The sequence below is a fragment of the Tasmannia lanceolata genome, unplaced genomic scaffold (assembly GCF_043159265.1).
Source record: "Tasmannia lanceolata isolate RefF3 unplaced genomic scaffold, GAP_Taslan_0.1 ptg000011l, whole genome shotgun sequence".
Taxonomy (NCBI): domain Eukaryota; kingdom Viridiplantae; phylum Streptophyta; class Magnoliopsida; order Canellales; family Winteraceae; genus Tasmannia; species Tasmannia lanceolata.
Window position 1 is genome coordinate 7036474 of NW_027518688.1, and position 24142 is coordinate 7060615.

The window sequence follows — 24142 nt, forward strand, 5'->3', positions numbered from 1 at the left end:
CGACTCACAGGTCAGAGTCATTTTTTGCCAGATCTAGATTTAGTTGTTCCACTATTCTTTGAGAGGTAATTCTAGACAAATCTAATGCTTGTCATCTCCCTCTTGACTTCTTATTTCACTACTATCCGAGCTATCATCACAATTAAATCATAGGCATCCTAGGAACCTTCAAAATAGTGGTATCTCGTAAATTCACTTGAGCCATAGGAACTTTTCGGTAAATATACTGCCGCAATCTCTCACAATCCATCCATATAATAAAACGAAAACCCTACCTAGTGTCCGTCACCCCCTAAAACCTACACTGCTCGCGTTTCTTTTTACGCATTTCCAGCCCTCTTTATTCTAGACAATTTCTCTCTAACCATGGCCAGTAGCGATCCCGGCCGGAGAGACGAGGAAGAGACCTCGGAAGCCGCCGCCGGCGAAGATGAGGACACCGGAGCTCAGATCGCCCCCATCATCAAGCTCGAAGAAGTCGCGGTCACCACCGGAGAAGAAGACGAAGATGCTCTCATTGATCTGTACGTCTTTTTTAGGGTTTTGCAATTTCTTAATGCTTTTCTTTATTTCATTTATTTTCTCTTTACTTTATCCGATCAAAATTCGTGTTTATGGAGGTCTGTGTATGTTTAGGAAAACAAAGCTTTATCAAACATAGGGCTTTTGTTCTGTACGTTTGTTAGGGTTTTGCAATATGTTAGGGTTTTGGTTCCTTTCTTTCTTTTTCCTTTCTCCGATCAGAATTCGTGTTTATGCGCATTTTTGTATGTTTAGGAAAGCGAAGCTTCATCAAACATTGGGCTTTTGTTCTGTACGTTTGTTAGGGTTTTGCAATAACTTAGGGTTTTGTTTGTTACGAACCCGAATTGGTTCGCAACTGATTTGATCTTCTTAGAGGGAAGATCAGCCTCTTGATCCACTTCGAGGGAAGGATCAATCCTCCTTTGTGCACAGAGATGCTTTCTCTAACATGTTTCTTCATTAATTTGAAAAAGAAAGTTTACATGTTATTTATAAATAGAAAGCAAAGTTACCACTCCATCTAAAACTCCTAATAAACCAATTCTAACAAACCAATCTAGATAGCCCTGATTTCTAATACTCCCATCCATAACAAATAGGGGTGGCAAAATTGGCTGAACCGGGACCGAGCCGAAACCGAACCGAAAATTCGGTTTCGGTTTGGTTAAACCAAACCGAAAATTCGGTTTCGGTTTGGTTAAACCAAACCGATTCAAATTTCGGTTTGGGTATCAAACCGAACCGAAACCGAATTTTTGCAATTATTATGAGTAAAGGGTGGCAAAATTGGCGGAACCGAACCGAAACCGAACCGAAAATTCAGTTTTGTTTCGGTTTTGGTTTGGTAAAACCAAACCGATTCAAATTTCGGTTTGGTTCGGTTTGACATTTCGGTTTGGTTCGGTTTGACCCTTCGGTTTGGGGGTCAAACCGAATCGAAACCGAACCATTGCCACCCCTAATAACAAAGAACTATAGAGAATTTATCGCACAATATAAACGACTTTATTCTACTAGGTGGGACCCATTTGCGCACATAACATTGTTCCCTTTTTCTAATCTCTTTCCTTTCCCTGATCAAAATCCGTCATCGTTTAGGAAAGCGAAGCTTTATCGATTTGACAAGGAAGGGAATCAATGGAAGGAGCGTGGTGTTGGGACTGTGAAGCTTCTGAAGCACAAGGAGACAGGGAAGGTTAGGTTAATTATGCGCAATGCGAAGACACTCAAGATCTGCGCCAACCATTATGGTCTGATTTTTCTTTTCTTTGTTTTGTTTCATTTATTGTACTTTTTTTTTGTTTTGTTTTTTGTTTTCCTTTTCAGATCCGCGCCATGGGATTTATACTTGTGCTTGTCTTTTTTTATGTGCAGTTCTTGCGTCGACGTCTATGCAGGAGCATGCAGGGAACGATAAGTCATGCGTCTGGCACGCTTCTGATTTCTCTGATGGGGAATTGAAGGAGGAGCTCTTATGTCTTCGTTTCGGATCAGTCGAGAGTAAGTTTTGTTTGGTCACTTTTCCCTTATGAGAATATTATCATTGGATATTTCCGAATGAGGTTTCTGGTTGCTGTACAAATATGTTTTCCTTATTTAGATGATTTCCCTTACAAATAGATTTCGATACTGAAGTTGGTTTTCATTTTCTTGTTTTCCTATTCTGTTGTTTTCCGTTTCCTATTTTACTTTCCCTATCTATTTTCTATAACATGTATACTCCTTATGGGCATTCAGTAAGCAATAATCACATTTCGTGTTGCTAAGTTTTCTTGAATTAACTCGTTGTTTTCTCCCCGTTTCTCTCCTTCTATCATTCTTCTTCTCCATTTTCTGTTTTGATAGAACTCTGTTCTATGATCTTGTGTTCGTTACTGCTATATGATGATGTAATGGATCTAATTTTTGTGCTGTGGTAATCTTTTTGTTGAGCAAGATAGCATAGTGTCTTTTTTTTGAATGGCAAGATAGTCATAATGTCTAATATGATTTTCTTCTTCTGTTCATTTCTGTACATGATCAGATATACTTTTACGCATTATTGGTTAGATATAATGACAATTTTCATGGACAATTAGTACTACTAAAAACATATGTATTTGGTAGTTTCACACATGCATACACTAAGTAGAGATGATTTTTGATAATTCAAATGGTTATAATTTATAATCTGCATATAATATTTAAACTAATACAGTTTGATTCACAAAGGAAGGGTATGACGCTTTTAGGGTATGAAGTTTTTCTGTGTTTTAGGTCTTTGATAAAGCTGCTTCTTAGTCATTCTTCCTTACTGAAGCAAAAGTGGACTTTTGTCCTTCTATGGGTGGCACTTACTACATCAAGTCCCTGGTAAGGAGCCTATGCTGTAGGTGGTTGCCTTGAGAGCCTTGGGGGCGCCTAGAAGGCACCTAGGTAAATGACTTTGAATAGTGTTATTTGCAATAGGAGGGTTGCACGTAATTCCCAGTCATCATTTGTTTTATCCAATTTTAAAAATTTCTTCGAGTCAGTCATCCTTGCACTGAGTCTATTCCCTTCCACCTTGGCTAAGTTCTCATCCGAGTCCGAGTTTGCCCTACCAAGTTAATCATAACTCCTTCGACTTGCCTGAGTCGATTAAAAATTGACCATTTCCACCATTGACTTGCTCGGGTCGACTCCCTTTTACGTTGGCCAAGTCCAAGTTTTGAAATACTGGTTTTATCAATCAAATCATAGACAAGATCGTTTGCATACTCATACCCATTTGTTGAAATTTGAACAGTCCCTGAAGAAGATGAGGAAGATAATACCCGAGGGGTGGGGCTTTTGTAGGTTTATGTATTAAATAGGATTGGAAGAGAGTCAATGACCAAAAAATGTGTTCAACATGGGCATGGATGATGCAGATAGGCAATACAGTAGGTAGGAACTTTAGGAGTACTGACAGAGGAGCATCAGAAGAAAGATTCTACTTAAATCAATACATTTTCTTGTGGATGATGAGGATATCATGATGTTTTAAACATTCTTAAATTCCAAAGTTCTCGTTGCTTTAATACTATGCAGTTTTAATAACATACAATCATGCTTTTTATTTAGAAGCAGTTTTTTGGGAGTTCATATAGTTATGTTACATATCTCTGTTTTAGTTTTTTTGGGGGTTGGGTGTGTCATTTTGAAATTCTTTGTCCATAGAATTATAGAAAATGCGTGAAATGTTGAGAAGGAGACCCGGAACAAATTTTAGAGTAGTTTGGTGATGGAGATATATCCAAACTGCTCTACACTGTAGCAAACTCTTTTCGGTATGCTATGGAACTTGCGTATTTTCTACCAGGTTATGCTCCTTGCTGAGGTTCACTTTCTTTATAGATTCTTCTGTCTATTTATTCAAGTGGTGTATAATATGTTAGCAATCTATTCTCATAAGATTTGCCTTTCATTGGCCATCGTGCAGGCTGTTTCAGAAGGGTTTTTTGCGATAATAGTTCTGATCTTGGAAGACTTTGGTATACCATGCTTTGGTAGTGTTTGGTAGTGTAATGGTATTTTTGGGATAACTGATTGGACATGTGCCCTTATGGTAGTGTTTGGTTGCACAAACGCTCAGCATCCATTGGAATTTTGAATGAGAACTAAAGAAGATTCCTCATTTGGGTACCAATACTGCATTGAACTTCCAGGAGACCTCCCCAACATGTTTCTGACACAATTATTGCCTGTTTGCCCATGTGGCATTCATGCCGCCTCTTCACTTTCAAACCAAATTCTACAGAAAGAGAGAATTTTGGTTGAAAATCCTGGAAATGGTGCTCTCTCTCTCTCTCTCTCTCTCTATCTATGCCGTGCAACCAAACACTATTGTAATCTATTCCACTATTCTCCGAGAGGTAATTCTTGGCAAATCCAATGCTTGTCTCCTCCCTTTTGACTTCTTATTCCACTACTCTGCAAGCCTACGCCGCACATCTAAACATACCCTATTTGTTTGTGGCTTCTTGGTCTATTTTAAATCACATTGAGCTCAAAAATTGAGTTCGTTAACATGGCGCATCAGATTTTGCTCCGTGTGATTGTGTTGATAGTTTTTCATGATTTATGCCGTTCAATCTCAAGGTAAAGGCAATATGTATTGCAAATAATCTTGATATGGGCAATTTTTTGGATTGCCAATATCTTTTTAATTTAGTTTAGAACATTAGGAATGTCTTTTGTCATTTTATCAATTACTTCTTTCCTCACCCACACAATTTCTCCTCCCATGATGACCATCAGTTCTTTTACTTCTCCCTCACCAATTCTCCCCTCATGGCCAACTCCCACTCCCACACCCACTTCTCTTCTATTGGTTGACACCAAAACCCACTCCTTGAAACCTTTCTTTGTCTCTTATAGCTAAGATAAACCTTGCTAAGCATTTTCACATTTGAACCTATCTGGTGAACTAGCTGTTATTTCAATAGAATTTTTTCCATCGAAGTTTAGAAACTTCTTTGTGATTTCAAATGACTAAAAGCCTTTTTTTTCCATTCTTGAATGATAATAAAATTACGGGTGCAACCTGAGGAATATTTCCCAGAGGCCACCCATAATAGTAGTACTGTCGCATATTCACTCTCAATTGTTCGCATATTCACTCTCAATTGGAGAGTTCTAATGTGATTCTATGCATTTGTGCTGGTTTGCTTGCACCCTATTCTTACACAGCTTTGTTATTGGGGGTTTTATTTGCCAGTAGGTGGTTAGTTGCAATCAAGGTTTTAAATTTTGGTTTCGGGTGAAATTTCGGTCCTCACCGAAACCGAAATTTTAGCCGAAATCACGAAATTTCGGCCGAGCTCTCAAAATGTCGTTTTTAAGCCGAAATTACTGAAATTGTTGAAATTTGGTAAAGGATGAAAAAAAATTATTTTATCAATTATTTCGCTGAAATTTCTGAAATTTTGACCGCAATTTGGTACATTTCGGATGTTTCGTTTTCAGAACATTTTGGTGTTGGTCGGATTTCGGTCGAAATTTAAAACCATGGTTGCAATGTGGTTAGTTGCGATGTTCTGAAAATCAGAATCAAATTGTAAATCGTAAGAGGGGTCGGATCGTAAATCGAATCGTAAATTGTAAAATTGTTCAGATTTATATACAAAAATCAGAGAAAATTATTAAACAATATCTAAAAATAAAAATAAGAATAAAATGAGTAATTATCTATTTTCCATTCAAAACCATTAAATTAAATATAAAATTTCACGATTAGTAATCCTATACAATAACATGAAATGCTTGTTAACCGATTGTCAGAAGTAAAATAATCATTCATTATCAAAATCTATTCATTCTCTATAATGATCTCAAAAATAAATTTAAAGTATCAAACATCAATCACTAAACCAAACATGAAACATAAACATCATCTATGAAAAATAAATCGTCGATATCATCATTATTATCTTCGGCATCGCTAATTCCTTCTTCAATTTAGTGCCCTCATCTCCATCATCTGTGTCTGGAGAAGAGCCTAATTCTTCTTCATCATCTTACGCCTGGCACTTGCTGCTTGATTACCTATGTCGCGTGCGTGAAACTTTTTGCCGCTTTCAGTTTCGCACCAAATCGTAGCAAAGCGCAGAGGCTAGACTACGCAGAGAAGAGGAAAACCCCCTCAAACTTGTGTTAGGAAAGAGCATACCTTTCAATTGTTGAGGTTTTTAGTGCCTATTACATAAATGAATATTAATAATTCATATATTTATTAGTTAGTACTAAGAAAAGAAATTGCAAATAGATCATACCAACTAAAATGCTAAATAGCTTGCGTCTTTTCTTTTGTTGAGACGCATGACTGGAGCCAGCTCATGCCTCATCTCCACCAACTTCCTCCATAAATCATTCACCTATGTCCATCCAAGTTGTGTCTTCGGGAAGCTCAGGTCCATTTCTTTCCGTTATCTATTCATCGTCGGAATCCGTGACAGATAAAGAAATATGATCAAATCCTTCTCTGCTCCTCTTTGAATGATGAATTCAAAGTTGAAGATTGTATTTTACAAATACAAGTATATTCAACCTCTTTTGTTCGACTCAGCTTCTTCTGTTCGAAAGTATTTAAAATAAAAAGGTTAATAATAAAAATTAAAGAGATACAAATAAATAGAGATGAATAAAAAATTTAAACTTACTGACATTTACTTGCTCAAATGTGCTTCAGTTGTGCTCGCAATCGTTAGCACTACACGTTAGGCTTTCAACACGAATTGCAAATCTTTTCAAGTCGGGATATTCATCTATAAAGTTGTCTCACCATAAACCTATTTTTCAAAAAAATAATAATTAAGATTTTAATTTCTAAATGCATAAGACAAGAATTCAATCGAAATACATAAGGCCATAATTCAATTTACCTGGCTATTTTTTTCCTCTTTATTTTTGCCGTGTCCCGTCCAAAGAGGCTCTCTGCGTTCTTGAACATATTAATATGCTGATTAATTAGCACTATTTCTTTTGAATTTGGGACTATTTTTCCTAAGCAATCATATAGCCCTGACTTAATTTCAAGGTTCACCCCATTTGAATCCTCATATCGAAAGCGAGGATTTAAAAAGTAATTAGCCGAGCTACTTTTTCCAGTGATCATCAATGATATCTCAAATTGGTTCGTATTTCTTCTTTATGTAGCCAAAGTTCTTTGCAATGGTTTTTTAGCTCGCGTCCGTAGCTTTATAAATGTACTCATGTTAAGATTCTTTTACGCGAATGCATTGTTATTCAACCTTGTTAAATGCTCATTTTTTGACGCTATGATTGAATCCATATACTCCTTTGGGCAAGGATTAAAAATCCCAAGTTATTATGAGATGGGGAATATATTCCTCAAAAGAGAAGTGGAGAAGATAGAGTTGATGATAGAAGATTATAAGAAAGGGTGAAAGAAGACGGGCTGCACAATCATGTCAGATGGTTGGATGGATGGGATGAACATATTGCTTACTAATTTTTTAGCAAATAGTCCGAAGTGGACAATTTTTTTGAGATATGTAGATACTTGTGGTATTACAAAAAATGCAGATAATTTATTTCTTCTACTTGACTCAATGATGGAAGAAGTGTGAGAGGAAAATGTAGTGCAAGTTATCATAGATAGTGCCGTTGCATATATGAAAGCATGTCAGTTGTTGATGGAAAAGAGGAAAAAATTATTTTGTTCTCTATGTGCTGCTCATTTCATATATTCAATGCTTGAAGACATTGGAAAATTACTAACTCATGCAGAAGATCTTAGCAAAGACCAGGATGATCACAATGTAAATTTACAATCACAGTTGGGTTTTGCTTCTTACGCGTAAGCATACAAAAGGGGAATTGACATGGTCAGCTGACTCGATTTGCAACGTGCTTTCTCACATTGAAGAGTCTAAGAGAGAAAAAGGTGGGCTTGAGGTCGATATTTACCTCGGAAGAATGGGAAAGAATCTCATATTCCGAAAAAGCAGATGGGATCAAGATACGCAATATTATGTTGAGCGATTCTACATTTTAGCCTAATGTGTATTACTGCTTGAAATGCACATCACCTTTAGTGAAATTCCTACGCTTAGTGGACTCAGATGAGAGGCTTACCATGGGGTACGTTTTTGAAGCTATGAACCGAGCTAAAGAGGCCATTGTAAAGAACTTGGGCAACCTAAAGAAGAAATATGAACCAATTTGGGATATCATTGATGATCGCTCGAACAAGCAACCCAATAGACCCTTACACACAGTGGGTTGCTTTTTAAATCATCGCTTTCAGTATGAGGATTCAAATGGGGTGGATCTTGAAATTAAGTCAGGGCTATATGATTGCTTAGAAAGAATCGTCTCAAGTTCAACAAACAGGGTGCTAATTGATCAACAGATATAATGAGGAAAAAAAGCAACCGGGTAAATTGAAGTCTTGTCTTATGTATTTAGAAATTATAATCTTAATTACTTTTTTGAAAAATAGTTTTATGGTGGGAAATCTTTAAAGATGAATGTCCAGACTTGAAAAGATTTGCAATTCGTGTTGAAGGCTTGATGTGTAATGCTAACGGTTGCGAGTAGCGTAACTTGAACATATTTGAATAGGTAAATGTTAGTAAGTTTAAATTTTTTATCTGACGATGAGTAGATAACGGAAAGAGATGGACCTGAGCTTCCCGAAGACACAACTTGGATGGACATGGGTGAATGTTTTATGGGGGAAGTTGTAGGTGATGAGACATTTGCTAACTCCAGTCATGCGCCTCAACAAAAGAAAAGACATTAGTTATTTAGCATTTTAGTTGATATGATCTATGTGGAATTTCTTTTCTTAGTAATAACTAATAAAGACATGAATTACTGATATTCATTTATGTAATAGGCATTAGAAACCTCAACAATTTGAAGGCTAAGAGTCAGGAGCAAGATGATGATGAAGAAGAATTTGGCTCTTCTTCAAACAGAGCTGATGGAGATGGGATCACTAATGTTGAGGAAGGAATTAGTGATGTTGATGTCGAAGATGGTAATGAAGACGGGAGTGACAACATAGACGATTTATATTTTTCATAAATGATGTTTATGTTTCATGTTTGGTGTGGCGGTTGATGTTTGAGACTTTAACCTTATTTTTGAGATCATTATAGAGAATGAATGGATTTTGGTAATAAGTGGTTAATTTTACTTATGACAATCCGTTAACAAGCATTTCATATTATTGTATGTGATTACTAATTGTGGAATTTTATATTAAATTTAATTATTTTGAATGGAAAATAGATAATTGCTCATTTTATTCTTATTTTTTATTTTTTAATATTTTTTAATAATTTTTCTGATTTTTATATATAAATCTGAAAAATTGTACGATTTACGATTCGATTCCGATTTTCAGAACAATGTTTAGAGGATTTTTGGTGAAATTTTCAATTGAAACCTACATCTTTCTGAGCTTTGACCAAAATATTGTAATATATATTATATACTATTACAATTTCGGTTTCAGTATGCTTTTCAAATTGATTATGCGTTTCGGTAGAGATAGAAATAGAAACATTTCGATCGTTTCGTGTCAGTTTTGGTAAAAAATTTAAAACCATAGTAATAGTAGAGGTGTTTGTGGCTTGGGGGACGTACAAGGACTTTCTAGGAGGGGGTCATTTGATGCAATTCTAGATCGACAAACTGATTTGTGGCAAACGTTGAGCGGTAATGGTTTCACTGCAAGGATGTGGGAGGAAGTAGAAGTTCGTACCTTTGGACCCTTTGGTACCGATGGAACCCATGTTTTTCTCACTGCCATGTTGTTGAACTTTGTGACTTGTGATGAGGAATTGAGGATAGGGCCATTGTTTTGGCCACCCTTGTCAGAGTTGTTTCAAAGGGTGAGCTTTTTGGGTTTTTCGTGGAGGACAGGTGCCACATGGATAATCCCAACTGGCATTATGTTACACATCTTGATGCTTGCCCCCAAAATGCTGCAGGAGTTAAATGCCTTGAGGAGGTTTTATTTAAAGGGGTGAAGCAACTTTGCAGACCTAGCGCGTAGGTGGAATTATTTTTGTTAGGTTTTGTGAAACATGTCAACTACTCTTTCACGTACTGCTTGTTTGGTGTGGCTCAGTGCTAGTGGTATGCTCAATATGGGTTTTCTATGCTGGGATGCGACTTTGGCTTTGGCTTTGTCGAGTTCCATTGATCCGTGTTTTACGATGGAGGGTGGCCCATCTTCTGTGGGGGTGGGCTGAGGCTGTGTCCTTGGTGGTAAAAACCCCTGTACTTGGCGGGCTAGTTCTTCAGGATCACAGGAAGTTGGTAGACTTAACCTGATGTGCTTGAGGAATGTGCCTTGCGAACGTGAAGTTGTGCCTGTGGACATAAGGGTTTTAGATCGACGTTTGACAATTGAGGAATGGAGCATTTTTTTAATGGGGAGAGAGGCGCCAAGGTTTTCACCTAGTATCCGCAAGCAGGACCTGTTGGCACCATTACCACTGTTGAACTCTTGCCCTCTGACCTTTGAAGATTGGGGTTCCAATCCTCTCCAACATATTTAGTCTCTTGAAATCTTCCATGTGCAGTTTGTGTTAAAAGAGTCTTTGAGGATTCTTTGAGTTTGGGCTTAGGCAGGTTGGGAGCAGTGATTTTACTTATGAAGAGTTCTTGAGGGTGCAATGTGTCAATCATCAGGTATATCTCCTTGTAACTTGTAACTTTTTTTTTGAATGGCTCCTTCTAAGTTCGAACTACTCTTCTTTTTTACCTTTCCTTTTAGATGCATCAATAATGTGACGTTTTACCCTTGGTGGTTGGTCCAATAGACCCATGCTTTGATGGGGTGGTTACATTTGATCCCTTACCCTTTGAAAGTCAATAACCCTTTCTTTTCTTTGGTCGGGGTCAAGAAGAAATGCATAGTGAGTTTCCTTTGTGCAAGCGGTCCGAGTGTCAATTTATTGATTTGGAAGAGATAGATAAGCGTATGAAGTCCATTTTCCCTGAGCTGGTTTGCTTGTACTCGGGGCATCATATGTTGATTACTAGTTCTTCGTCTAGGAGGTCTTCGAGAGTGCATAGAGCTAGGCGTTTTTGAGGGTGCATGTAGCTCGTATGATAAGATTACACTATAAGGGCTGCCGACCTTGTTACATGGATTCTTCTAAATGGGTGAAGAATCCATGTTGGACACGTCTTGGATTCCAATACTTCAGGATTCTTTGAAGCACTTATGATCTGTTTCATTGTTTTTTTTTTCTGAATACCACTACTACAAATTTACAATTACCGCATGTTTTCAGTTTTACCCATCTTAATAGTAAGTTTCTTAAATGGAAATAAAATGTAATGTCTACTTAACCTATTAAAAATTTCAATATACTTGTTATAATCATATTATTATGTGAAATAAAACTTAGAGAATTGATTAAAATATTTTGGCGAATCCACAAATCCATCTCTTTTAGTTTTGCCGAATCCGGCACTCGTATCCATACTGATGCAACATAGGCTGCTGATGAGATGGGCATAATTGTCATGGTGTCTAATGAGGAAGCTATTTCTCGAGATTTTAGTCTGAATCCATTCGAGGGATATGATGAGTTAAAGGAGTTGGTGGAGCAGCATATGGTAGAGATGAGTCACGTTATAGGTCTATCTTTCACTGGGTTAGAAATGAAGCAAGGGCCTTCTTTTTAGCTGTGGATATGCGTGATTGGAAAAAATCCTTGTCAACGTCAACTATGAGGATTCATCTAGTGAATCATATTTAGTTTGGGAGGGTTTGGGATCCACGTCCAAAAAAGCCCATGTTAAAGAGGTGTTATGGAGACAAACTTTCCATCTTCTCCCTACAAGAAACTAAGCTAGAAGGCTTGTCGGGTCGGATCTTAAGGGGATTGGTTGGTCCCCTAGCTTCTACTGTCTCTTGATGCGATTTGTTTGACAGGACCCGGTGACCTGCGCAAGAAAACCATTTCTTTTTTTTTTAGTGAAAAGGAAACTTAAAAAGAGCTTATAAGGTAAGCCCTTGCTTGTTCCCGTTTAGGAGAGTCGCTTTCCACGGTCTGCTATTGAGGTCGGATCTTGGAAGAATTGGTTGGTCTCCTAGCTTCTACTTTCTGTCTTTTGATGTGATTAGTTTGACAGGATTATCGATGCTCGAAGGAATTAGTGAAGAGGGTCGGCTGCCCTCGGAGGAATTTGCAAAAAGATATCAATTTTTGGAAAATTTCAAGAGGAGCTAAAGTGGAAGCAAAGGTCCAAATTAAATGTTTGAAAGATACAATAAGAATACGACATACTTTCATAGTATTCTTAGAGCTAGAAGAGAAAGAAATGGAATCCTTTCATTGATTATTAATGGAGATAAGGTGGAGGATCGCCACATCATTACCTCATAAATTGTATCTTCGAATCTCTGTACTCTTCTGAGGATCATTACCTTTTGAAGCCTAAGGATGTGTTGTTTTGGCAGTTGCATGAGTGTTCTCGGGATGGACTGTAAAGACCTTTTTTCTGAGGACTAGTTTAAGAATGCCCTTTTATATATGAAGAGAGATAAAGCTCCAAGATTGGATGGTTATTTTATTTATTGTTTTTATCCAGGAGTGTTGAGAATGAATCAAAGGTGACATTCTGAACTTTGGGAGTTTCATGATGGTAGGAATCTTGGGAGAAGTACGGGAGGGCGGATTTCATTACTTCGATCCTAAAAAGAGCAGAGCGGAAAGTCTTTCTAACATTAGACATACTAGCCTATTGGGGAGTGTAAATTTTTTGTGTGAAGGTGGTGGGTGTTGTTGGGGGGGGGGGGGGGGGGCAGGTATTTCTATGGTTTTAAATTTCCACGGAAACCTACATGAAACGAGTGGAAATTTCTATTTCCATCTCTATGGAAATCGAAATGACTGAGATGCTTGCACCAAAATTGCAACCGTAATAATGATGTATACTATATCAGTATGTATTGCAGTATTGCATAATTTTATGTATACTATCATTTCTGGTCCATGCTATGCATGGTGTAAGATCAAAAGATGAGGTGCAAAATGTGGAGGGCCCCACCCTATGCATGGGTTTTCTAGAGATGGTGGAACTTGCACATCAAAACGTGAGTTGTGTGAAATGGCGGGCCTACCCTATGCATGATTTGGGTGGGAGATGGTGGGCTCCGCCCCATCAAAACATCGTGTATAATGGAGGGCCCCACCTTAATGCATTGGTTTGGGTGGAGATTGTGGGACCCACTCATCAAAATATGAGATGTAAAATGATGGGCCCCATTCCATAAATGAGGTCTGAATTGGTGGCCCTACTTTTGCATGGTTTGGGTGGAGATGCTTGCCCCATCCCATCAAAACATGTCGTGTAAAATGGTGGGCCCTACTCTTGCATGCTTTGGGTAGAGATGTTTGCCCCATCTCATTGAAAAATGAGGTGTAAAATGGTGGGCCCCACCCACGCTAATATGCTATGCATCGAGTGACAAAATTCTAAAAAAATTCCCATAAAATGAGGTGTAAATGGTGGGCCCTACTGTATGCATGTTTTGGATGCAGTGGGTGACCCTCTCCCGTCAAAACATGAGGTGTAGAATTGTGGGCCCCACCCATGCTATGCATCAGGTGAAAAAATTCTATAAAAATTCCATTGTCTAGCAACCTTATAATTTTCCTTAAAAATATGAAAAAAAAATTATTTTGAAAAATTATTTTTGGAAAAAAACTCCAATAATATAGTGGACCCCATCCCATAAAAATATGAGGTGCAAAATAATGGGCCCATGATATATGTGAGTTTGAGTGGAGATGGTGGGGGCCGTGGGGCCACACCCCATCAAAACACGAGGTGTAAAGTAGTCATTCCACGGTCCACCCACGCTATGAAGAGGTGTAAAATGGTGCCTCCTGGAGATTGTGGGCCCCACCTCATCAAACCATTAGGTGTAAATTGTGGGCTCCACTCTAAAAAATATGATGTGTAAAATGGTGGGTCCCACCCACGCTATTTAAGGGTATAAAGTGAAGGGCCCCACGACATCAAAACATGTGGAAAAGGGTGGACTCTACACCATCAAAACATGTGTAAAACGGTGGGCTGCACACTATAAAAAATATGATGTGTAAAATTGTGTGTCCCACCAATGCTATTCATAGGTATAAACACCACATCAAAATGTGTGTATAATAATGGGCCCACCCATGCTATGCTTGCGTTGTAAATTCAATGGTATCCAGTAAAGATAAATTGTTGGGGTTGGGGGGGGGGTTGGGTTTGGTGGGTATGTTTGATTTCCCCTTCAACTGAGAGAGATTCCCCCCTTACATTATTTTTTTTTTATCATCAAACTATGTTATCTCCCGCACTATTTATTTATCCTCAAAACCGGATTAATAGTAGGCGACTTGCAAGTGTAATGTAGTACATGTATTATGTATAAAAAATATGTATTATGTATAAATATTTATATGAATTACATTTGAAATTTGGTATTTATTAAATTATCCGACATGTCGACAATGCAGACTTAACGTTTTTTTAAGTGAAATCATGTGAATTGTGGGCAGAGTTAACGGTTTGGTGGGTATGTTTGATTTTCCCTTCAACTGAGAGAGATTCCCCCCTTACATTTTTTTTTATCATCAAACTATGAAATCTCCCGCACTATTTATTTATCCTCAAAACCGAATTAATAGTAGGCGAATTGCAAGTGTAATGTAGTACATGTATTATGTATAAAAATATGTATTATGTATAAATATTTATATGAATTACATTTGAAATTTGGTATTTATTAAATTATCCGACATGTCGACAATGCAGACTTAACGTCTTGACGTCAAATCATGTGAATTGTGGGCAGACTTAACGTTTTTTGACGTCAAATCATGATAAACGCGCGCAGGCTTGGCGGGGGGGGGGGTCGTCGTCCTTGTTTCCGTGATTTTGCAGTTCACCGGAATTCCCACGCGAAACCAAAATGTTTCCATTTCTGTGGCGACCGAAACCAAAATATAAAACCTTGGTCATTTCTAAGGCCCAAAACCTTGGTTATTTCTAAAGCCCAGGCTGCTTTCATTGACTTTATGCAAATCCTTGATAGGGCTTTGCTTGCTGATAAATGTGTTGACTTTTATCATGAGCTTGGTAAAAGGGGTGTCTTGTGTATAATGGAATTTTAGAGACCACTGCTACGTTATAACACAAGGAAAAACTCTGATTTCTCATGTTCGCAAGGTGGCATGATGGTGTTCAGTTGGTTGGTTGATAAGAGGGTTTAGTTCTGTGCTTAATTCCTGGTTGAGTCGGAAGTTTCGTGATGTAAGGAAGCAATTGTTTGGATTTCCTGGTTAACAACTCTGCTTTGTTGTGTATTCTGCTTCCCACTTCCCTTTTTATCTTTCTTAAATAAGGTTGTCTTGCCCGTGTTGTAAATACTCGCCACAGAAAAAGTTGGATGTTTTCTATGGTACATCAAACCTGGAATATCACCACACTATCCTACGGAAGATCGTGCTAACCTTGGGATCACATGTTTTTTGCAAATTTAGGAGTATAATATGGCTTCTAATTCAATAAAAACTGTAACATGCATTCCCAAATCAGCATAAACTTAATACATATAATCAAACTCAAACATGGTTTTCAAAGAAATTCTAAGATATAGAGTTAAACCTTCAAAAGAAATTAATTCATCCAAACATGTTCCATACAATATTCCTCCAAAAGAAATCAGCTAGCTATTGACCAAAGGATTCTGATCTCAACTAAAAATCTGTCATAATAATCACATCAAGGTAGGGTATTAAGGATGACAAGCGTAGGATTGATTTAGAAAACAAAGGTGTGAAGCTAATGGTATAAGGGAAGAGACTATGGATAGAGCGTATTGAAAATAAAGGGAATGTGATATGTACTTGGGAGTGACGTGTCAGGCTTCGTGCCTTGATCGTCCGTTATAGGTAATGACCTAGAAGAGAAAGAGAGGGCGTTAGAGTGAGGGAAAGAGGGGCTGATATTAGCCAAGGCAAAAGAGAAGGAAAAGAGTGGAGAAACATGATCGAGAGATGGAAGAGAAAAGGGGAGAATGACTTATAAACCCATCCGAGAGAGGTGATGAAAAAAAGAGAGAAAAAAGGAGGGAAGGGGGGAATCAGTGAGGATATGGGCTGGTGTTATCCCTTACTGTGAGAGTGGGGAGGGGAGAGAAGATTAACCGGAGAAAGAAAAAGGAGGGAAATAGGGGGTGCCCAAAATGTGGGGGAGAGTTTCTCCTTTTCGTTAGATTCCAAATTAGGTTTTGAGGAGTGGGTGCAAGGGTTTTTATAAGGGAAGGGTGCATGTGTAAGTAGTGGTGGGCCAAGTGGGACAGCTAGTAAGAAACAAGAGAGGTCTTAAAGTCTTCAGTGGTGGGCCATAGGGGTTATAAGAAAGGGCTTAAGTATATATAGTTGTGGGCCATAGGGAAGGGCCAAATAAGATAAACCAAAGTTTAAGTAATGAGCTATGGGCTTGGATCTATGGTACTGAGCTATGGGCAAGGTTTTAAATTTTGGTTTCACTTTCGGTTTTGTCGTTACGGAAACACAGTTTTGGTTTCGGTTGAAAATTTCGGTGGAAATCTGGCAAAACTATACGAGTTGCACGATCATTAGTATCACCCACAAAGGCATACATAGAAGGCAGTATCTCACCCGGGTCAAGACCTGAGGCCAGTACCTCATGGAAACATATGCAAATTATAGAATTTAAAGATGTAGCTTCACGAAATGGGAATTTAAAGATGTAGCTTCACGAAATGCTTGAGTAAGCACAAATACACACTTAGAAACCACCACATAAGCAATTTAACTGTTCATAATGGTTTAAAAGCACCCACCAGCTAGTGACATGTGTTGAGTACATACCAAATATTGCATGCAATTCACACAAATATTTATACATAATACCTGCACTACATTTTGCATGCAACTTATATAGGGCAGTGATAAATCGACCTCCAAATATCTTAAATCGACCCCCCCTATGTGTCTTTCTCTCTCCTCTAGGTTAGAGGGAGAAAGAGGAGAGAGAAAGACACATGGGGGGTCGATTTAAGATATATGGGGGTCGATTTATCACTCCCCTTTATATAAATATAATTATGTATCACAATGTAGTGAATCTAACCATGAACACTCGATTGGAGCACGTCCTTGCCAACGAACTTGGTACCTCCAACAAAATCCTCAGTTGATTTCCTTCCTCTGAACCTCCAAGGTAACTACACAAGGTAGCGCAGTGATGAAGATAGGCTCTAGCAAGTGCTACAAACCTTTAGGTTCGCAGATAGATTTCTAGAAATTTAGGAGCAATATATGGATTTTAACTCACCAAAACAACATGCATTACCAAATCAGCATAAACAAATCATCAAATAATCAAATATAGTAGGAATTTTCAAGAAATGCTAATATTTAGATTTCAACCATCAAATTAACTAAATTCATCCAAATCATGCTCTAAACAATAATTCCCCAAAAAGAAAATATCTATCCAATGAATAAGAATAAGATCTCAGGCAAATCTGTCCTCGAAATTCAGATCTGAAATAAAATACCTAACTAGGGTCCAAACAATGCTAAAAGGGTAAGTTAATAAGGGGGTGGCGAAAGGATCAGGGTAGGGTGTATGGGTGACAACAGTAGGGCTGATTGGATTAAATTAGAGTGCAAAAGCTAATGGGAAAAAGGGTTGGTTAGGTAGAAAAGAAAGGGGAAGGTTCAAAGGGTGAAATTGTGGGGGAAATATGTTATTTTTTTTGAATGATGACAGAGTTTTCATTAATACTATGAAAAATACATGGGGACAAGAAGTCCCAACTAGCATTACATAGTATCGAAAAAGATAGCCAGAAGCATACTTCTAAACCAAAGAAACAAAAGGTAGCATATAAGAAGATAAATTCAACATTCCGCATTGTGTTGGTCCGTGTGTCGCCAATCCATCCTCTTTTATCAGTCATCTATACATTTGTCAGCTTCTATCCTTCGTCAAGCATTACATAGTATCAAAAAAGATAGCCAGAAGCATACTTCTAAACCAAAGAAACAAAAGGTAGCATATAAGAAGATAAATTCAACATTCCGCATTGTGTTGGTCCGTGTGTCGCCAATCCATCCTCTTTTATCAGTCATCTATACATTTGTCAGCTTCTATCCTTCGTCAATACAATCCTATGATTGGATTACTGAAGCTCCCGCACCAACAAGGAGCCAGCAATACCAAACAAAATACAGTCATGAGGCCTATCAACCGACCCTAAAACATTACTTTCTTTGTTCCTTCAGACCTTTCCAAAAAGGGCTGAACCACCATTCTTCATAAAAAATAAATAAGGAGCGAATCTATATAGAGGATTTCTTAAGCTCCAGGATGAGGCTCACAACCTTAGAGACATAAACCTCCTCATCAAAGACCAACGCCGAGATCTCCTCATCAGATGGATTTTTATCTTCTGCTGCTTTCTTCCTGGAGATCATTACCTCCAATTTTTGAATCCCAATCTTCTTTTGCTCCTCCCACCGAAGACGCCTTAATGTTTGTTCTTCCTCCAATAGTTTGATGAATAGAGGATGTTTGTGCAAAGGAGAATGAGATTAATACTCCAAAAACCAGATAGCCGAAACAACATTTCTGACGATCTCCTGTTCGCTTCCTCAAAGAGTTTCCAGTGCCTCTTTAAAGAATCCCTTGTGACTTCTATTTGAGTGGGCGAGTATCTGGAGGCCTGTTCCTCCAGGTAGGCCAACTTTCTCAGACTTTAAGGCCGTCTCCATCTCAAAGAGGTCCACCGGCAATTTTCTCTTTTTACCGAGAATCAACCTTGAAGAGCCAGAACCAAAGGAGGCCAACTCACTTTGGGCTTCCATTTTAGGATGAAGAACCAGACTGAGCAAGAAGATAATGGTCAAAAAGGAATGAACCACCTCGAAATGATTATTCAAAAACCGCCTCGGGCTGGGTATTAAGGGAGGGCCAGTTAACCACATTTTGAAAAGCTCCCACTATCAGGAGGTGGCATTAATTGCACCGGAGTGGCGGTTTCCAAAAAATCATTAATTATTTCAAAAATGAGATTATCCCCACTACTCTTAGATTACCCTCTAATTCTAAAAGAGTAGTTATCCTCCACGTTTCTAGATCTGCAATCATCATTACCTTTAAGGGGTTGCTCATTAGCAAAGTCGCCAAAATCAAAAAAGACCCTAAGACCTTTTAACTTCCCTCACAAGAAAAGACAATTGTTTGTGCAGCATCTAAGTTAGGCAGGTCTTTTCAATCTTCAGTAGCATCCGCAATGCAACCAATATACGTCATTTTATGACGCCCATAATGAAAGCCCCCAGAAAGCCTAGAACCTATCAGAAGAAAAAACCAAAGCACCTACCCCAAGGCCAGACAATCCAAGTGTTCAGAAGGCGAAACGTTTGGGAATCCGGCCCAAATTTTGTGAATCATGAACAATCCCGACTTTAGATGAGTCTATACTCAAACCTTTGATCGAAGGTAGGCCGAAATCAAGTGCAGCATGCAGCTGGGAGGGCATGTCGGATTTCCTGCCTGTTCATTTGTTGCAAGCAATGTCCGACAGAGGGGAGGAGTGCAAGCCAAAGTGAGGGAAAGAAAGGCTCTTCACAACCAAGAGAGAGAGAGAAAGGAATAGAGAATCAATATCAAGAAAGGAATCAAGATTAAGAGAATATCAAGATCAAGAAAGAAAGGAGAAAGATAGGGTTAGAAGGGGGTGACCTATGAACCCAACTGAGAGGGGGATGAGAAAGAGTAGAAGGGGTGGCTTATGAACCCAACTAGTAATAGGCGAGGGTAGTGAGCAATTGGATATGTATTAGAGGGTGTTGGGGTAAGAGGTGCGTATGCGAGCGTAGTGACCAATCGGATATTAGGAAATTTAAGAGGGTTAAGTGATGGGAATTGAGCTTGGGTAATAAGTAATAGGCTATAGATTGATGTGGACATCCCTCACATCTAGGCTAACTAAGATGCAATAAAAATCATAAAATAAATCCTAAATTTAAGAAATATGACATGCCCATCTTATCAATTACATAAAAGCCTAATCATGGGCTTCTGAACTACATCATCAAGTCTCCAATACGTTAAATGATGATAGGCTCCAATTATGAACTGACCACATCGAAGGAACATCGTCATTAGACCTCCCATGATGTACAAACAATTTCTCTAATGTTGATCAGCAGCCACCTTGTTTCTCTCAATATTTAGTCGCAAACTCTCTAACACCTTTTCGATGCACCTCCTCGATGTAGTAGTGGATGAAGGTGTCTGCCTCGGCATAGGGGTACGGTCTAGTTGGTGTGGAAGGAATGCCCACGAATGGTCTCAAGGAGGGACCATATAATGGAGCTATAGTATGTTAACTCTGTTATAGCTAGAACTAAGTTTCATTGTTGACTTTCATCTCCAGCTAATCATTTCCGCAAATGCCCTTGGATGTGATTGATCACTTCTATTTGCCCATCTGCTGAGGAGTAGTATGTGCCATCAAATTGAAATATAATCCCTATTTTTCTTGATAATATTCTTCAAAAATGACTCGGGAGTATCTTAACTATATAAATTGGCATGAAACGAGACATCTCGGAAGACCTATCAGTAACAACAACGATTTTTTTTTTTTGAAAGATAACATTTTATTTCAATAAAAGGATGTACAGAGACTAGGGACAAGAGGTCCTGGTGAATACATACATCCATTTGTCTAATGCATCATTCCATAGATACCCCACCAACCCCCCCTACGATCATTGAAATGCACAATCGTATCCGAAAGTCCCACACCCTCCTTGGCCAATAAGTCCGCCACTGAGTTTGCAGACCGGTGCCGGTGCTTGAAAATAGGCCCAATAGCGTGAATTAAATCCCGTATCTCATCGAGTAAGTTCGCTAATCGCCATGGTCCCGCAGAGCGATTGGAAGCCCAAGAAATAACATTTGATGAGTCACCCTCCACAATAAGAGGCCCAAGGTTATGTCCCATAAACCACCGAAATGACAACAACGATCGATTTGACTTTCCTACCAGAAGTCTACGACCGGTGTTCGTCTCACTTGGTGATCTCGTGACAATGTTCGTAGTAGGAAGCGTGGGGTTCAAACGGCTAGCCACAGGACCTCTAATAAGTGAACTAGTTGGGCTGTGGTCAACGTCTTTTTTTACTCACCTTGTCTTGTGTAGGTGGGGAAGCTGGGTGTGTATTCTTAGGGATCCTGCATTCCCAAGAGCCCCAAGTTTAACATTCAAAAGAAATTAATTCACCCAAACCTGTTTCTACAATAATCTAGCTAACTAATGAGCAAAAAGATCAGATCTAAATTAAATATTTCTCATAACAATCATATTTATAAAGAGTCTACCTAACTATGGCTCAAATGATATCCAATAGGGGTCAGAAAATAATGGGTAGTAATATGATCAGGGTTGAGCATTAAGGGTGACAAGGGGAGGGCTGATTCGGTGGGAAAGGAACGGGTAGAGAATATGGGGTAGGATTTTGAAAATAAAGGGAATGTGATAGGAAACGTTCAGCTGTTCTGTAGATCCTCCCTTTTTTCTTTGTTCTATGTTTTCATAATGGTTTCCTACGTCTTTTTGAATGAGTCACAAGTGCTACAATGACAATGATGATGGGAAGCAATGCCGTAAGGCGGAATGACTCCAAAAAGATTGTCTCACTTCGGATTGTTCTCCGAAACTCAGGAACATGAAGTTGGAATCACTAGCAATCGCGGCGAGATGAGCCGTTTATCATTAAGATAGGTGTCAAGTGGAAGTGCAATGATGTATGCAGTACCCACTGCAGGTAATGGTCGAGAGGAGAAAGGGGGAACGCTAGAGTGAGGGAAATATGAGCTGATCTTAGCCAAGATAAGTGAGGTAAAATAGTGGGCAAAGAAGATCAAGAGAGGGAGGAAAATGTGTGGATGGGTGTTGAGAGGGGGGTGGGGGGGTTATAAACCTGTTGAGTGGGGTGAAGGAAAGAGAGGAAAAGGGGATAATAGGGGAGGAAATGGGCGGCTGTTATCCCTAGCTGTGAGCGTGAGAGGACGGAGGAGAGGGGAAGGGCAGAGGATAAAGAAAGAGGGAGGAAAGAATGAAGAGGAAAGGAGGTAGATAGGGGGCTTCCAAAACGTGGGGGAAAGCCACGTTTTGTGGATGGGGTAAAAAGGTTTTTAGAAGTGACGGGAGCATGAGTAAGTGGGGGGCCTTGTGGGGCTGCCAGTAGGAACTAAGGGAGGTCTTATTCTTACGTGGTAGGCCTCAGGTGTAACTTATAGGATATAAGAAAGGGCTTAGGTATTTTTAAGTGGTGAGCCATCGGGAAGGACCAATATGATAAAAGAAAGTGATTAGCTATGGGCTTGGGTGAGTCTAAGGTAGTGTGCTATGGGTAATGTGCCTTGGGTTATGTACAGTGGGCCATTGGTTGATGTTAACATCCCCACATCTACCAATCAAAAAAAAAAAAACATCCCCACATCTAGGTCCATAAAAAAATGCAACTAAAATGCTAAAATAAGCCTTAAATAAGTACTAAACAAGATGCCAATCAATAATAATGAACAAATTAATCCTAAGGCTAAATTACATCATAATGCATGGACACAAACACCATGTCCATCTGTCATAGGACACGTATAGGTACATCCGGGAACAAAAGTTCATTCATGCATTCTTGCATGCATTACACCATTAGGTATTTTAATGTTGTTAGAATTGGGTTTTACATCTGCAGATATTTATTCTTTTTAATTCTGGTAATCGTTGGTGATCTCATCTCTTATTTTTTTATTTTTAAGTATTTTCTTACATGAGGCCGGGTTCTCTGGTATCATGATTCATGCGAACCAGAAGGCCAAGCTTATACTGTTTTCAATGGCAAAAAAAAAAAAAAAGCGTGACCCACAAAGAATTTTGGTTTATGATAAAATGTTCACGATTCACATTGCCCTTGTACTCGTCGGCTTCTATTTTCCTGTCTTATGTATTGGTTTCTGTTTTTCTGTCTTAGACTGCAGAAACTTCAAGGAAATGGTTGAAGAAATTGCTCAATCCCAATGTAAGAAAGAAGAAAGTGAGGATGTCACTGCTGCTGCTGGTCTTATCGAGAAGTTAAGTGTTGGAGAAAGCAAAAGCAAGGAAAAAGCCGGGGAAGAGGTGCCTCTTGCAGCCAAAGAGGATAAAAAGGAAAACAAAAGCGAGCCTGAAAAACCAGAGGCAGAAGAGAAAGATATGGAACCGTCTACAGCTGAAACCTGAGGTGTTTCCATTCCAATCCCCATATTTTCATATTCCGGCGTCTGTCTAGAAGGTTATAGTGGTATGCTTTTCACACCCCTAACGAAAAAATATATTATATTTGAAATTGGATGGAGGGATCTGTGGAAACGGTGCCGAGAGTCCGTCAGTCCGTGGGTGATATTTCATAAACTATGGTCTCATCAGACTTCAAGTCCTGTTTGGCATTGTGTTGGGTCAGAGATCTGTTTTGTCAAATGATATTGGAGTGTTGTTAGGGGTTGGATTATTTCCTTTGTTTAGCTTTCTGGGTCGTTCTTCTGTAATGTTGGTCCAGTTTTGCATTACTTAACCATCCTATTGGAGTTTTGTTTTCATGACCTAATCTTTCTTTGTCATTGTGAATCCTCCCCTTCTTAGGTATGAAATGTGTGCATGTTTCTTTGCACGCCAATTTGTGGTGATTTGGACTGTTGGCTTTCTAGCTCTCGTAGATGCAGCTAATATGAAAAGGGAAATGTTATCAGCACTACTATATTTTGATGAGGGCACTCCTCATTTTATTAAAAGTACAGTATGAGCAGCACTACTATATTTTGATGAGGGCACTCCTCATTTTATTAAAAGTACAGTATGATCAGCACTACTATATTTTGATGAGGGCACTCATTTTATTAAAAGTACAGTATGGCCTGCACCATAGGATGATCCAAACCGTCCATTAGATAGGTCATAGCCTAAATAGGTTGTGCCCCAAAAACAATTCCCATAGGTTGATCCTAACCCTCCGATCTATAGAGGGTTACGATCAACCCT

At 38.8% G+C, this 24142-nt stretch overlaps 1 protein-coding gene across 1 annotated transcript; it reads left to right on the plus strand.

Moving 5' to 3' along the window:
• Positions 1-261: 261 nt before the first annotated feature.
• Positions 262-23711, plus strand: LOC143886392 (ran-binding protein 1 homolog b-like). Its single transcript, XM_077390348.1, has 4 exons — positions 262-524; positions 1624-1775; positions 1900-2025; positions 23100-23711. Exons 1-4 carry the CDS (start codon positions 367-369, stop codon positions 23345-23347), a joined length of 684 nt encoding a protein of 227 aa, XP_077246463.1. The 5' UTR covers positions 262-366; the 3' UTR covers positions 23348-23711.
• Positions 23712-24142: the final 431 nt, after the last annotated feature.